At 45.0% G+C, this 12,945-nt stretch overlaps 1 protein-coding gene across 2 annotated transcripts; it reads right to left on the bottom strand.

Annotated features, from left to right (window-relative positions):
- Positions 1 to 212: 212 nt before the first annotated feature.
- On the bottom strand, positions 213 to 8,341 carry LOC126544636 (retinol dehydrogenase 5-like). 2 transcript variants are annotated; one of them, XM_055061091.2, is made up of 5 exons: positions 7,605 to 8,341; positions 7,012 to 7,218; positions 6,522 to 6,704; positions 4,690 to 4,822; positions 213 to 1,741 (listed from the first exon to the last, which is right to left on the bottom strand). In XM_055061091.2, exons 1-5 carry the CDS (start codon positions 7,807 to 7,809, stop codon positions 1,399 to 1,401), a joined length of 1,071 nt encoding a protein of 356 aa, XP_054917066.1. In that variant the 5' UTR covers positions 7,810 to 8,341; the 3' UTR covers positions 213 to 1,398. The 2 variants fall into 2 exon arrangements, with proteins under 2 accessions (XP_054917066.1, XP_072140925.1); XM_072284824.1 differs by having other exon boundaries at positions 216 to 1,741; positions 7,012 to 7,081; positions 7,605 to 7,649.
- Positions 8,342 to 12,945: the final 4,604 nt, after the last annotated feature.

The raw sequence follows: 12,945 nt of genomic DNA, 5'->3' as shown, positions 1-12,945 counted from the left end.
TAGTACACTCTAACGCTAGAATTTCAAGAACGAAACACAATAAACAATTATCTGAGTATAGGTTTCGCAATGACACCTTCAGATATTCAGACTTCCCACAAGCTATCAGAGAATGGAATATGTTACCACAAGAGGTTGTCGATTGTACAACCCTCGATTCTTTTTTGTCTAAGCTGTCTAACCATATCTTTGTTGCTACATGATGAAATGTGGTTTTTACATTATGTCCTATTGTCATTATGTTCTATTGTGTGTATGAATAAGCTTGTTTTAAACCAAGGCCTCTTGTAAACGATTATCGTTGAACCCTGTGTGAATGATGTATTTTCCCTCTTATGAATGTACCCTTTCCTGCCAAAGCCTTCGTTAAGGCTAGCAGTATGTACCAAATAAAATAAATAAATAAAATTTTACTTTAGTAAGTGCTTTATTGTCATACATGCCTGACTTATAATGTGAACCTTTTTTGCATTTATTCATTCATATTATGTTTGCTCACTTTCCTATTCATTGAAATCAGACTAACTACATTCATTTCTCAATGGCTAATATTACTCTTATTCACGCACTTTACTACACGACTGTTTCCTTTAGGCTACTGCTTTTGTTTTCCACTTTGTACTTTTTCAACTGTCCAAAGCTTGCCTATAATTTTTAATAATGATAATAATGTTCATTGCGCATCTATTCATACATTGAGTAAAATCTGCCCGACTGAAATGCTGTTGCACTAGCATGTTACTTCCAATTTTTTGAACAAACAGAAACCAGATGCATGGAAATAGTGAAATAACATGCAGACAGTTAAAAAGCAAGCAATAAGAAGAAAGAGTGAACAAAGGCCTAAACAAACGGAGTTGCATCAAGAGTTGTACCGCACAATGCTCTTAAGTCGTATCAACGAAGTTACTGGGTGATTTGCGCGCGCGTATGTTTCACTTGCCGAAGCACAGACACTGCATATTAAAAAGAGAAAGAAACTGCGCTGGGAATTCACAGTGGAAAACCACACACTGAATGATCATACATCGCACCAACGCGGTATCTCGGTCATTCGCACGCGTAATAAGTTATTAGTCAAAACCGGGACATTTCTCCCAATGCTCCGACGCATAAAAAGATATGTTGTGCCAACATCCACTGTAGGCGACCGCACAGTCCGCACAATCCGCATACTCCACTTCAAGGCGGTATCTTTGCGATTTGTACACCAGCGCTGTAATTTCTTCTCTCTCTCTCTCTCTCTCTCTCTCTCTGGTTATGAGTGTGTGTGGGCACGTGGTGCGTGCAATGATCCACGCGCAGTCACATAAATGGCTGTGGAGTAATTCACAGTTAGTGGACATCCATTATGGCAAGAGCTCATTCAGACAAAAATGAACACAATATTAGACTCAATCATTGTGTCCTACTCCCGAAAAGCGCTTCCACTGTGCTCATAATATGCAGTGCTTCGTCTATCACTTCAGCCGGAAGCAGGTCGATCAAAAGCCGGTACACGTGGTCCGCTACGCCACCAGCTGTGTAGTGTGCCTTGGGCAACCGATCAAGCGTGGCCCTCCTGATGACTTCAACGGCTTCCCCGCAGTCTTTCCGAAGAAACCATGACAAGAGGACTCGCGTTCTACTTTTAAAACGCTGCACAAACCGCTCGTCGATCGTTGAGCGAGTCTTTTCAGGCAACCGCTGCAGGTCGGCTTCCATTGCCTTTTCCAGTGCGGCGTGATCGGCCACGGGAGTCCTGAAACATAGGGCGATGTAAGCGGAATTCCGGTAACAGCTGCTCCTTTGAGCAGGGCGGCTAATTAAAAATTTGTGGATTCATTTATTTATTTATTCCAAATACTTTCGAGGCCCGAAGGCTTTAGAGAAGGTTAGACACATATAAGAGTGTGCAGAAAATGTATGACTATGAAAAAGCATATTGTATGGGCAGTTCTCAAGCTTGTAGTATCATTAATGGTAGCAAGGGAGACGAAAAAAGTGGTTCCATTCACGATAGCTCTTTGAGACGACAAAGCTGTACAGGTTACCTCGGAAAGATGCGACATGAACTTTACATCTGATACCGCGGTATGCGATGAAACGCACATAGGTCCATAAAATAAATTGATTTTATTAAACGGTTGACTCTAATGATAGGTGTAAAAGAGACAGAAAAGACATCGTTTAGCCGAATATATAGATGTTGGCAAATACAAATTGGCATTAGACAACAAACACTAAATCACACTAGTCTGGCAAACCATACTTCAAAAACTTAATTTATCTCATTCGGCCCCAAAAATATTGTATATTGATTAGGGGCAAGCGACTGCCGAACTTTTCTAAGCTGCTTAAACAACAGCAATCGTGCGTCAGGGAAGGTCATAGAGTGCAAAGAATGTTTCAGTGATTTCCCATTACTGGCGCAGTAAACGGCATTGAACTGTGTTATGTTCAAGGTTCCGTTCCTTAAGAATGCAACGAGTCAGTTATTTCCTACCGGTAACTTAACAGGAGCCGACTTAATGTTGCCAAACTCGAGATATCATGGCCACCTGGGACTGAAACTTGAGGTCGGCGTCCCCACCGGTCCTCCCTTTTGGCTTCTTTCCCGGCGTACAAAGCCTCAGTAAAATCTTGATGAGAGCTAGTTCGTTCATATTTATAACTGAGGTAGAAAAGCGCGAATAAAACAAGGACACGAGGAAACAAATACCACAGACAAGCGTTGACTCCCAACTGGAAGTTTTATTGGAAACAAGGACACTTCCTGGTGTCCTTACTTTATTCGTGCTGTTCAACCACAGTTCTACCGAGCCCTCGCTCTCGTTTAAACAGATCTTCTAATGACACAAGTGCCAGTTAACTAGTACTGCAAAACTTAATACCGGTCCTTAGTGGCCCTTCTTGTGCCATCACGAAACAGACGATGGATGAGCCACCGACCACGATTATAACGATGACGGCACGACGATAATAACAGCAGCGTGGCAATGACGGCACAACGATGACAATGTTCCCGTAACGAGAAACGCGACGGCTAAATTTGTCACTTTGTAGTGACGGTGAAAAATGGCGCGCTGTGAGAACTGTGAGTTACGAATTTAACTCCGCATTCGGCGAACCCGTGCCCAGAAAAACGAGTAACGCTCAAGCACAACGATAGCGGCGGGTAAGGCAGGCTATCGTCGAGAACGTGATCTGCGAATCAAGGGCGTCGGCTTTTGTACAGCACTCGTCAAAGGCTCCAGCGTCATCGCTGATGCCCACGTGCCACCCAGAAATTACTATGCAAATCGTGTCCCGTAGACAATCCGATTACGCAATGCTCGTCGAAACCACAGACAATAAATAGAACCAGTGATAAAATACGAGAAGCTCCCGATAAAGAAAGGCGCGTCTTGCGTAGAGTGACAACATTCAACACTTTCTGGCCTGTAAAATGCGGTCACCGGATAAGCTTAACGAGTGCGCCGGTCAATATGCATCTTTCGAGTGCAGGATATCATCATCATCATCATCATCATCATCATCATTATCATCATCATCATCAGCCTGGTTACGCCCACTGCAGGGCAAAGGCATCTGCCATACTTCTCCAACTACCCCGCTCATGTACTAATTGCGGCCATGTTGTCCCTGAAAACTTCCTAATCTAATCCGCCCACCTAACTTTCTGCCGCCTCCTGCTACGCTTCCCTTCCCTTGGAATCCAGTCCGTAGCCCTTAAGCAGGATATCATCCTGGTCAAAAGCGAGTGGAGTTTTCCATCGCACTCTTTCCTGATGGAAGCGCAATGATACTTGAGACTATTGAACTTAATTGTGGTGTTTTACGTGCCAAAACAACAATGCGATTACGAAGCACGCCGTAGTGGGGCACTCTGGATTTTTTCTGACCACCTGCTTATCTATTAACTTGCAGCCATTGCACGGGAGACGGGCGTATTTGCATTTCGCCCCGATCGAAATAAGGCCGCCGCGACTCAGATTTGATCCCGCGACGTCGTGCTTAGTAGCGCAACACCGTAGCCGCTAAGCCAACGTGGCTGGTGATACCTGTAAGAGATGTCATGATGACTGGCAGTAGCAGACCCTCTACAGCTGTCACTGTAAGGCATCAACTGATAGCTGCACCAGTACCCGCATTCATAAAACGAAAGATCCTACGTTAAAACAGCCATTAGAACAGGCGCCCGCCACTGGCCATGTTCGGCATAGATCGCGCTCGGCCAGTAACGAACAGCACTTACAAACGAAAGGCTGTATGAGTTTCTTAATAAAATCTTACAAAAAGAATCCCACGTGGATACCTTAAAAACACGTTCAAGACTAATTCGCACCCTCACCCTTCGAAATGCTAGACTCCTGTTTACACTCTCAGTCGTTACGAAGAGTGGTTTTAATTTCCATTTAAATTGGCATACCCGGATCCAATGCTATGATTAGCGCGAAATTGTCTCCGGTTTCAATTACATCTTTTTATCGAGTTAGGTGGCTGTATAGCCGAGGTGAGGGCGGGAGGAGGATGATACAACTAAATTTCGGGTAGTCTCGTATTAAAACCGCAATGATTCTCAGGCACACCGTAGTGGCGGACTCGATAACTTTTCCATTAGATTATTCTTACATGTATAAAATGCTATCAAGAAAAAAACTGAACTTTAAATGATGTACCATATGTGAGCTTGACTTTCAGGCTAACCTGTAACCCGTCGGTTCAACGGTGCAGACGTGGACACCCTTGGAGTAGAACTGCCGACGGAGCCCGTCAGCCAGGGATATGGAGGCCCGCTTGGACATGCAATAGGCCAAGCACTCTGGTACAGATAACCTTCCTGTCGTTCCGGAAATATAAACAAAAACAAAACAGGGCGAACAAGTGATATTTTCTGACTTTTCGTACATGATAACTCAACAACTCACTGATACGTAACTGTTGCTTCGCTACCGATGGCCAAATGACTTCTTTGTCGGATGGGCGACTTACACAAGGTATCTTGGGCCTGTCGCTTACGAGGGCTGTGGGCGCTCTGATATGTGGCTCTGTTTTCGGTGCACTTACAGTCCATAGCCGGTACCGGCATTTCTTTATCAAACGACGATAACAAGAATTATGTTATGCGGGAACATTAGAGAATACCTATATAGGAAATGATGCCACACAGGATCTAGAAGACGCTTTACTGAGTACACAAAAAGTGAAATTGAATCAATAAAGAGCAATATAAAAAATACCTCTTGCGAAGAATCAGCAGAATTTCCATTTGAATTGGCATACCCAGATCCGATGCTATGACTAGTGCAAAATTATCTCCGGCTTCAATTACATCTTTTTATCGAGTTGGGTGGCTGTATAGCAGAGGTGAGGGCGGGAGGGATCCAAGGTGCTCGATTTTTTTTTTTTTTTTTTTGGGGGGGGGGCGAAAGGATACAAAGTAGCAGACAGTGCCACCGTAGATAGCGAGGGGGTAGAGCATGGTTATGTTGAAATGACATGTAGAAATGCTACGGTAATGGGGAATGAAAGTGCGCGAAAAGATAACTCGCCTGAAGTGGAAAACTGATCCTGATCTTGCGCAAGTCAGTATGAGGGACTATAGCAATTAGGTTACCACTGTCTTGAGTGTTTGTATGTGCGTCCAAGATTAACCCCGGGAGTGTTAGCCAGCGGCACTCATGGGCAGGGCAGCAGATTTATTGAGAAAACATTTTCCTTATACTAGTTCATCAAACCACACGACCTAAACATCAACACACACGCTCTGGAGTGTGAGTTATAGGTACCAAAGAGTACATTTGAACAAATGAGCTTAAAATGTATTCCTACTTTCACGAAAGAAAGTACGCAGCACTGTAGCAATCTCAGGGCGATGAACTGCTCGTGATATCGAAAGTGAATTCGTGTCCTACTGTCTGGAGGCGAACAGTGTGCGGTGTCATTTAGCAACGCCAGTGCACCTGATCGCGCTGGCGACTTGGTCTAGTGTTAATCACGTCTCACGACCGAACTGTTTCTATCTGCTAAAATATGTATTTTTTTTTCATTGAAACGTCATGACGCATGACTTCTGACAGCCAATACAAGTATAGCTCTCATAGTCGCATGCTCAAGCATTGTTCCTATTGAATATATGGTTTGCTCATTCCCGCAAATGCCAGAGCCTATCCCGTGACACCTATACCCAAAGCGCGGCGGCGAAAAGCAATGCAGCAGAGTCAGCGAGCAAAGTTCCTACGCCCTCATTACAACCTTTGATTGTTTATACACTTATAAAGCTTGAAGTCACACTCTCGCAGGAAGTTTCCACACGAGCCAGTCATCATGAGGCAGATGAAAGCGCCAGCACCAGCAATGTGACGTTGGCGGACTGCCGGCCATCGCTTTCAACCATGTTTAGCACGAAACTGCGCCTTCATCTAACAAGTAATGCCGAGAAAAATTTACTGGTTTGGCCAAACTTATGTAGAACAGCGACAAACCACGACGCATTTGCGAGACGTCTGGTTCCTTCTTCGCGGCAGAGTGCGACTCACCCAGCAAGCTTGAGACGATGACAAGCCTTCCTCGCGACTCCTTCAGTAACGGAAGGAAAGCGCATGAGACAGCGAGCACACCAAAGGTGTTGACCTCGAAGACTTGCCGCACGCGACTTAGGGGCTGCAGGTCTATGTAGCCGATACTTCCCACACCGGCGTTGCAAACCACTGCATACAACACTGCAAGAAAAGTAGGCCCCACATCACTGCACGCTTAGGGCATCGCTAAATGTGAGTAAGGCGCACATGGAACGTCACAAAGCAGGCACAGTAAGCGTTGTTGAATGTTATTTGCTGAATGCGACTGCCCTTGTCACTTCGCATTCACTCAGCTCTAAGGGGGAACCTGACGCCAATTAATTTAGTTCACCGTCGCAGTCGACACATGTTATCATACCTGCGGCGTTTTCGGCGAGGGATGATTTGTGAAAGCAAACTCAATTTCGATTTCAGCTGGCGAGGCACGATCTGTAATGGCGTTACTCACCTTTGTTGTCTAGGGCCTTTTCCACGATTTCGACTGCAGCATCAATATCTTCTTCCTTAGTGACATCCATCTGAAGCACACGGATATTGGTTTTTTCTCTGAGGAACTTGGCACCTGTGCCCGAGGCATGCAGGCACCCAGCAAATACAAGAAAACCATCTTTGGCTAGTCGTCCAGCGAGAAAATGTCCAAAGCCCGTATCGCAACCTGGCGGGGGGGAGGCAAAGTTATATTTTGAGTTCTTGAGCAAGTTCTTTTTTGTTAGAAACGTACTTTCATCAACGTAATTACATGATCACATCATACGTCCTCGTTATTTCATCAAGACTGAAAGCCAAGCGAATTGTTGCGGATTCATTAGTAATAACTACAACGCGACAGAAAGGCTTCATGGTTGGAATCGGGAACTCATGAGAAGAGAACTGCTATGATAAAATGATGCATCGCGATCTGCGCGTCTGTCTCGTGTTCTTCGTTGCCCTTATGCCTCCTATCTTACCCTGCGCCTCCATAGAAGGCAAACTGGTACCATTGCGACCACATAAAGTATTAGAGCAGTCTATTTGGTTTCGCTGTAAACTTTGCGCACTCACCTGTGATGAGTACAGCCTTCCCTTTGTGACTAACCGGCCCGTTGAAGAACAGCTGCCTACAGTGCCATAGAGACCAGTAGGCGACAAGAATCACGACGAGTGCGAATCCCAGGTTTGCGAAGGTCACCTCCATAACGGGCACTGTTGATGCAAGAGCCCAGGTGCACGGAGCAGCAGACAGGAGCAGCCTATTGATGGTCAGCATCCTGAAGGCTGCTAGAAAAGCAAGTAGGCCACGGTTACCTCACACCAATCTATGGCATCAGTGTTGTGGCATTGATAATGGTGCTCAGTAGCGTATCTCAAGAATCCCGTTCATGCTAGATTACGCTCTCTCGTAAATGTTTGCGTGATTTCTACAAGATTGGTTCAAGCATGACACTGCAAAGTACTGAGCAAAACAGCCTGTCTGCCCAATGACTACAGACATCTGGGAATCCACTCGGCGTTGCAGGCCGAATTCGCAGGTTACCACTCACAACAAATGGAACATTCATGTTTTATCTCTTACACGCCACTAGAACGGTCATCTCTGCAAGCCACAACAGTAGCCATGCGACAGTTTTTATATCCTGGTTTTGGCACCCTGCTAAAAGCTTTGTTCTATAGATAGCTTGCACTTGACGCCACGGAGGCAGGTTTACACTCTGAGGGTTCTCTGATAGCGCGCCTAGCGTGACGTCAGTGTAACATGTTTAATCCCGCGGATAAGCCGCTTCCATGGAGGAGGGAAAGCTTAGAAGAAGCCCCTGTTATCCTGGGTGCGTTGGAGAGAGCTTGAGGCACCCGAGACGCCAACAGCTGCATCTGCTCACCGTGCTAGTTCACTAGCCCGTACGTTCAGCATCTGACTCCGTGCAAGCCATCTAAAGCAACACATTAAGGCGAAATTATGCGCTGTACGTCCCGCACCGTCCTTTCGTGCGGGCGTGTGTGTGAGAGAAAAAGCTTCATTGTTTATCTAGAAAGGTTTTGTTTTGGGAGCAGTATAGGTCGCTCCGGACTTCCTTCTCCTAGTCCCTTCGCCCCCACGGAGACAGCCGCCTCGCAGACTCGGCCTATCAAGGCGAGCTGTTCCTCCAGGGCCGGGCTGGTCAAAGCCGGCTGCCTTTGCTCTAATGTGGGACTTTCACGCTGAGGCACTGCCGAGTTACCCTGTCAGGGCCACGTGAAGTGGCTTAATGTAGCCTTATCCTCGCAATTTCGACATATATTCTCATGCGCGGAACGGTGCTCTTTAAATACATATGGATGAGAGGGAGGATTTTGCCTCAAGTTGCCCCCTGTGTGATGCAGTATTTCACTATACCGTTGGGATGCGGAGGCGACGCCTCATCCCCCTCTCCATAAGTGTGGCCTCGAGTGATACTGCCATCCGCGTCGTTCCCAAGGAGTCCTGCAAGACCTGGTACCCATAGTATTTAATGTTTGACTCCGGGGGTTGTGGCCCCGTGTTGACGAACGAGTCGAATGGCCGTCTCGCATAGTACCCCGTTGAGATGATTCCTGCAGGCTTGCTGCGAGTAGGCGATTATGGTCAAACACTCTCGCCGCACGTTACCGGGGGCTACCGCTAGAATCGCAGTGAGCTCTTTAGCTTCAGTGGTTTTACAGTCTCTGGCGGAGATACTGGTGATTTCTCCCCAAGCAGAGTCGTCTGCTGGAGCAGCAGCTCCTGTTCTATAAGGAGGCCCTGGAACACCTTACAGGCTTTGCGAAACCTGGCCTCTACCTTCTCGAATTCTGATTGAAGGATGTTCTGATACGGCAGACTGTACATGGCTTTGCTCACGAGCAGGACTCGTACCAGGCTCACTGCATCTTCTTCCTGGGGCCCTCTTTTCTTTTTCGCGACTGCGGAGACCATGCGAGTCACCTGGGCCGTGGGTGCGGATAGGAGTCTGAGCGTGTTGTCTACACTGTGGTTAGACTGTAGCCAGGAGCCCAGTATTCGCAGAGGCTAGGCTTCCGGAGTGACTTCCCCATCAAGTGCAACCTCTATACTCTGGCCCTTCCCCCCTTAGCACGATACGAAAGGACGGAAAAAGCACCTTGATTATCTGCTGGGAGAACAGTGACTGTTGAAACAAAACGCTGTTTTATGCATTGAAGCATAGAAGTAACTCGACCACCCATCTGTTTCGTCGCAACCTTTGTGAATGAATGTCTCAAAACTGGTATCATGCTCAAAATTCGTTCCAAGCAGATGCGTCTTGCGAGCTAAACTTCGTAGGTTGCAATACGCATGTGCCGGTAACTAATTAATGAGAAAGTTATTTCAGAAATGTATGTTAATTTGTTCATTAAGTATTCCGAATTCTAGAGCGAGTAATGGCCGACACTTCGAGCAATCCAGCTGAAGAGCGATAATTATGCTATCTGCCATAGGTGATTGTCAAAAATTATCTACAGTCTTAAAAGAAATCCTATATATATATATATATATATATATATATATATATATATATGTGCGTGTGTGTGTGTGAGATGTTTCCATGTTTTTCGTCAATGAACAATCAGTGGTAACGTAGAATAAACGTACACGATGTCAAGGTGTACGGACGTGCTACAACCGCCACTCCTGTTACGAGCTCGCACTGCTGTTCTTGCAACAAGGATTTCCTACAGGCCAATGAACGAAGTTAATTCAGCCTTCAAGAACAATTGCGACGCCTCGGTTTCATTACTATCTGTCTTTGGTTTCCTTCTCTTCAAGGCATTGCAGGGAATGAGACAGATCTAATACTTGCTAACGACGCCTCCGAACATAGGCAAACAAAGCGACTCCCAACGTCTTCTAAGATAAGTCATCGCCTGTCTTTTTTAGTATTTATTGTCGACACCTCAACAGTCACGTTCGGCAAAGGGATTAAGCAGGCCAGAAGCTTTCCCGCTGTCCCGGGCATAGTTTCCTGGAATGTAGTCCTGAAAAGCGTCAAATAAGGCATTTTCTTAACGCTTCCTATTGCTGTGAAGAAATTCATAATAAGGTTCGTTACAGCGCAACACAATACGGGGACAAAAGAAGGTATAAAACGATGACACGGCGCTGCGTCATCGTTTTATACATTCTTTTGTCCTCGTCTTGTGTTGCGCTGTAACGAACCTTACTATGAATCCAAACCAACTGAGTTAATTTGCCGTCTTGATCCTGTAAAGAAAGAAGCATTTCATGCTTGTTTCTTTGGGGGTGTGAACATGTTAAGTATTTTGAATCAATGATAAATTTCCTCCGGTGTTTATTCACTCCTGCTCACGACTCACCGCAGAAAGCTGGCTTGCTAAGAAGGAACCTTTCACGGGAAGCACACAAATGTACACATTATGTCATCAAGCATTACTTGATGACTCGGGCTAAAGCAAACGGACTGGGTCTCACGTGCTTCACGTGCTTTATTTACGGCAAGTTTTTCGTCAGGAACTCCTCCGACACACGCTCTTTTCGAGTCGCAATACAATATGACGGCTCCATAATTATGTAGCACCTCAACATGTAATTGTGACGCCGTCATAGCCATGGATGACGTAAGTGAGAATAAGTGTTAATTTACACCGGCGACCATTTTGTTCATGCGTGGTAATTTAACACTCCTGGATATATAGGCTCTCTCTCTTTCCTATTAATACTATATGTTTCGATAGCAAACGCGATGCAATGCCAGAGTTTTTTCCAGTCTGTGTGATAGCTTTGACGTGACTGGTACCGCATAAACATGGTTCAATATTTCCAACAATGTAAACATTAGGCCTGGCTACACTTAACAGTTCCACAAGAACAAGACGAGGTGGGGGTATAACACTTTATCTGGCGTCTCACTTGCAGCATGCTATACTTGACTCGTCCCCATTCACTGCATCTCCTGTTCGGAGCATAGCTGTTGAGTCAATGAGTAGAAATTTTGCCGTTACGCATCGTCCTTAGTACCTGTCTCCGAGTTCCTGCAGATTTTAGACAAAATTACTGCGTCTGATAATTCCGCAAATGCATGTATTGCTGCCCAAGTTGATTATATTAATGACGTTTTTCTCATGTAACATTAATATAGAAGGCCTGCACGACATTTCAAATTGTCACTGATGTGAGAATTTAGAGCACTTACTTACCAGGTGTTTGTATAATGCTACCACACTTCTGTATTTTTTCATTGCAAATAGTCATACGAGTGAGAGCACAAGCGGTGTTTATTTTTCTTGCGATCTTAACAACCACTGTTTCTTCCCAAGAAAATTTTGAGGAAGGCGTAAATACATTATCACGGATTTAGGGCATCATAGCATACATAATAACAGACCTAGAACTACGTTTTCCGCTTTCACACATGCTTTCACGATGTGTTTGATGAAATTACTCCAAATTCTGGTCATGGAAAATTTCTGTCAGATTCCAAAATCGTGCTATGAAATCGTCCCACTAATTACTTACAGGCCCATAAAAAGTTCCTGAGACCCTGGGCGATGAACGAGCTGCTCATGAGAATAAATGTAAAACAATGGACTTTTTGCAGAATTTCTTTAGACGGGTCCACCGGAAAACAATTAATTGAATTCAGAGAACTTTGAAACGAGTTAAATTTCGGTTTACGGAAAGCTAAACGAAATGCTACACGGTTAAGCTTACGAGTGCCACACTTGATTATCTTCAAATTAGGAAAGTGTTCGGACATTTATGTCAAGATGACACGATGTCGAGTACTATCGAATTACTTATAAACGAGATTGTTCACAGTGGCAAGGCACTTTACAATCAGATAAACTCCCATTTTCTCACATACATTTCCTCAGTGTGCCACAACGATTCGGTAAGCCACTTGGAGGACTTCCTGTAAGAAAACGGGTCATCAACTATATCCCTCGAGCCATGTGACGTTATGGAGATCGTTAATGCGATCCTGCCTCTCAGTCAAACGAACCATACGGTTGCGACGACCTTACCACTTTACCAATTAAAGCTGCTGCAGTAAATATTAGCGCGACACTAACACATGTCCACAACGTCATGCTTCCAATGGGTATTTTCCCAGATTCTACGGAAACAGAGCGTGTTGTAGTGCTATACGAAGGCTAGGGTGAATAAGCTAAAATATCTATCGCCAAATTTCCCTGCTTCTCTATTTTTCTAAAGCAGCTGGACATGTCATGTACAAGATAATATTGTTCTGCATGTGTTTCCTAAGCACAGTCAAATCACCCAGAAACAGTACGCTTTTCAAAAAATAAAGAAAGAAATCAACAGAAGATGCAATTTTATGTGCCCAGAGATAAAAACAGCAAGAAATTTAATAATGGGTTTTAGCGATTGGAATATCTTTAGACTGCGAAAAAACATTTCATTCGATCAAAC

Source organism: Dermacentor andersoni, chromosome 10 (assembly GCF_023375885.2).
Source record: "Dermacentor andersoni chromosome 10, qqDerAnde1_hic_scaffold, whole genome shotgun sequence".
In the NCBI taxonomy this organism is placed as follows: Eukaryota; Metazoa; Arthropoda; class Arachnida; order Ixodida; family Ixodidae; genus Dermacentor; species Dermacentor andersoni.
The sequence above is the reverse complement of the archived record's forward strand: the minus strand, read 5'-3'. Positions and strand labels throughout refer to the sequence as shown.

Coding starts and splice junctions, on each gene's coding strand:
- LOC126544636 (XM_055061091.2), bottom strand. CDS start 7,809: ATGCTGACCATCAATAGGCTGCTCCTGTCTGCTGCTCCGTGCACCTGG. Junction 7,219..7,604: donor GAAGGCTGTACTCATCACAG/GTGAGTGCGCAA, acceptor CCCCCCCGCCAG/GTTGCGATACGGGCTTTGGA. Junction 1,742..4,689: donor GTTGAACCGACGGGTTACAG/GTTAGCCTGAAA, acceptor CCTATGTTTCAG/GACTCCCGTGGCCGATCACG.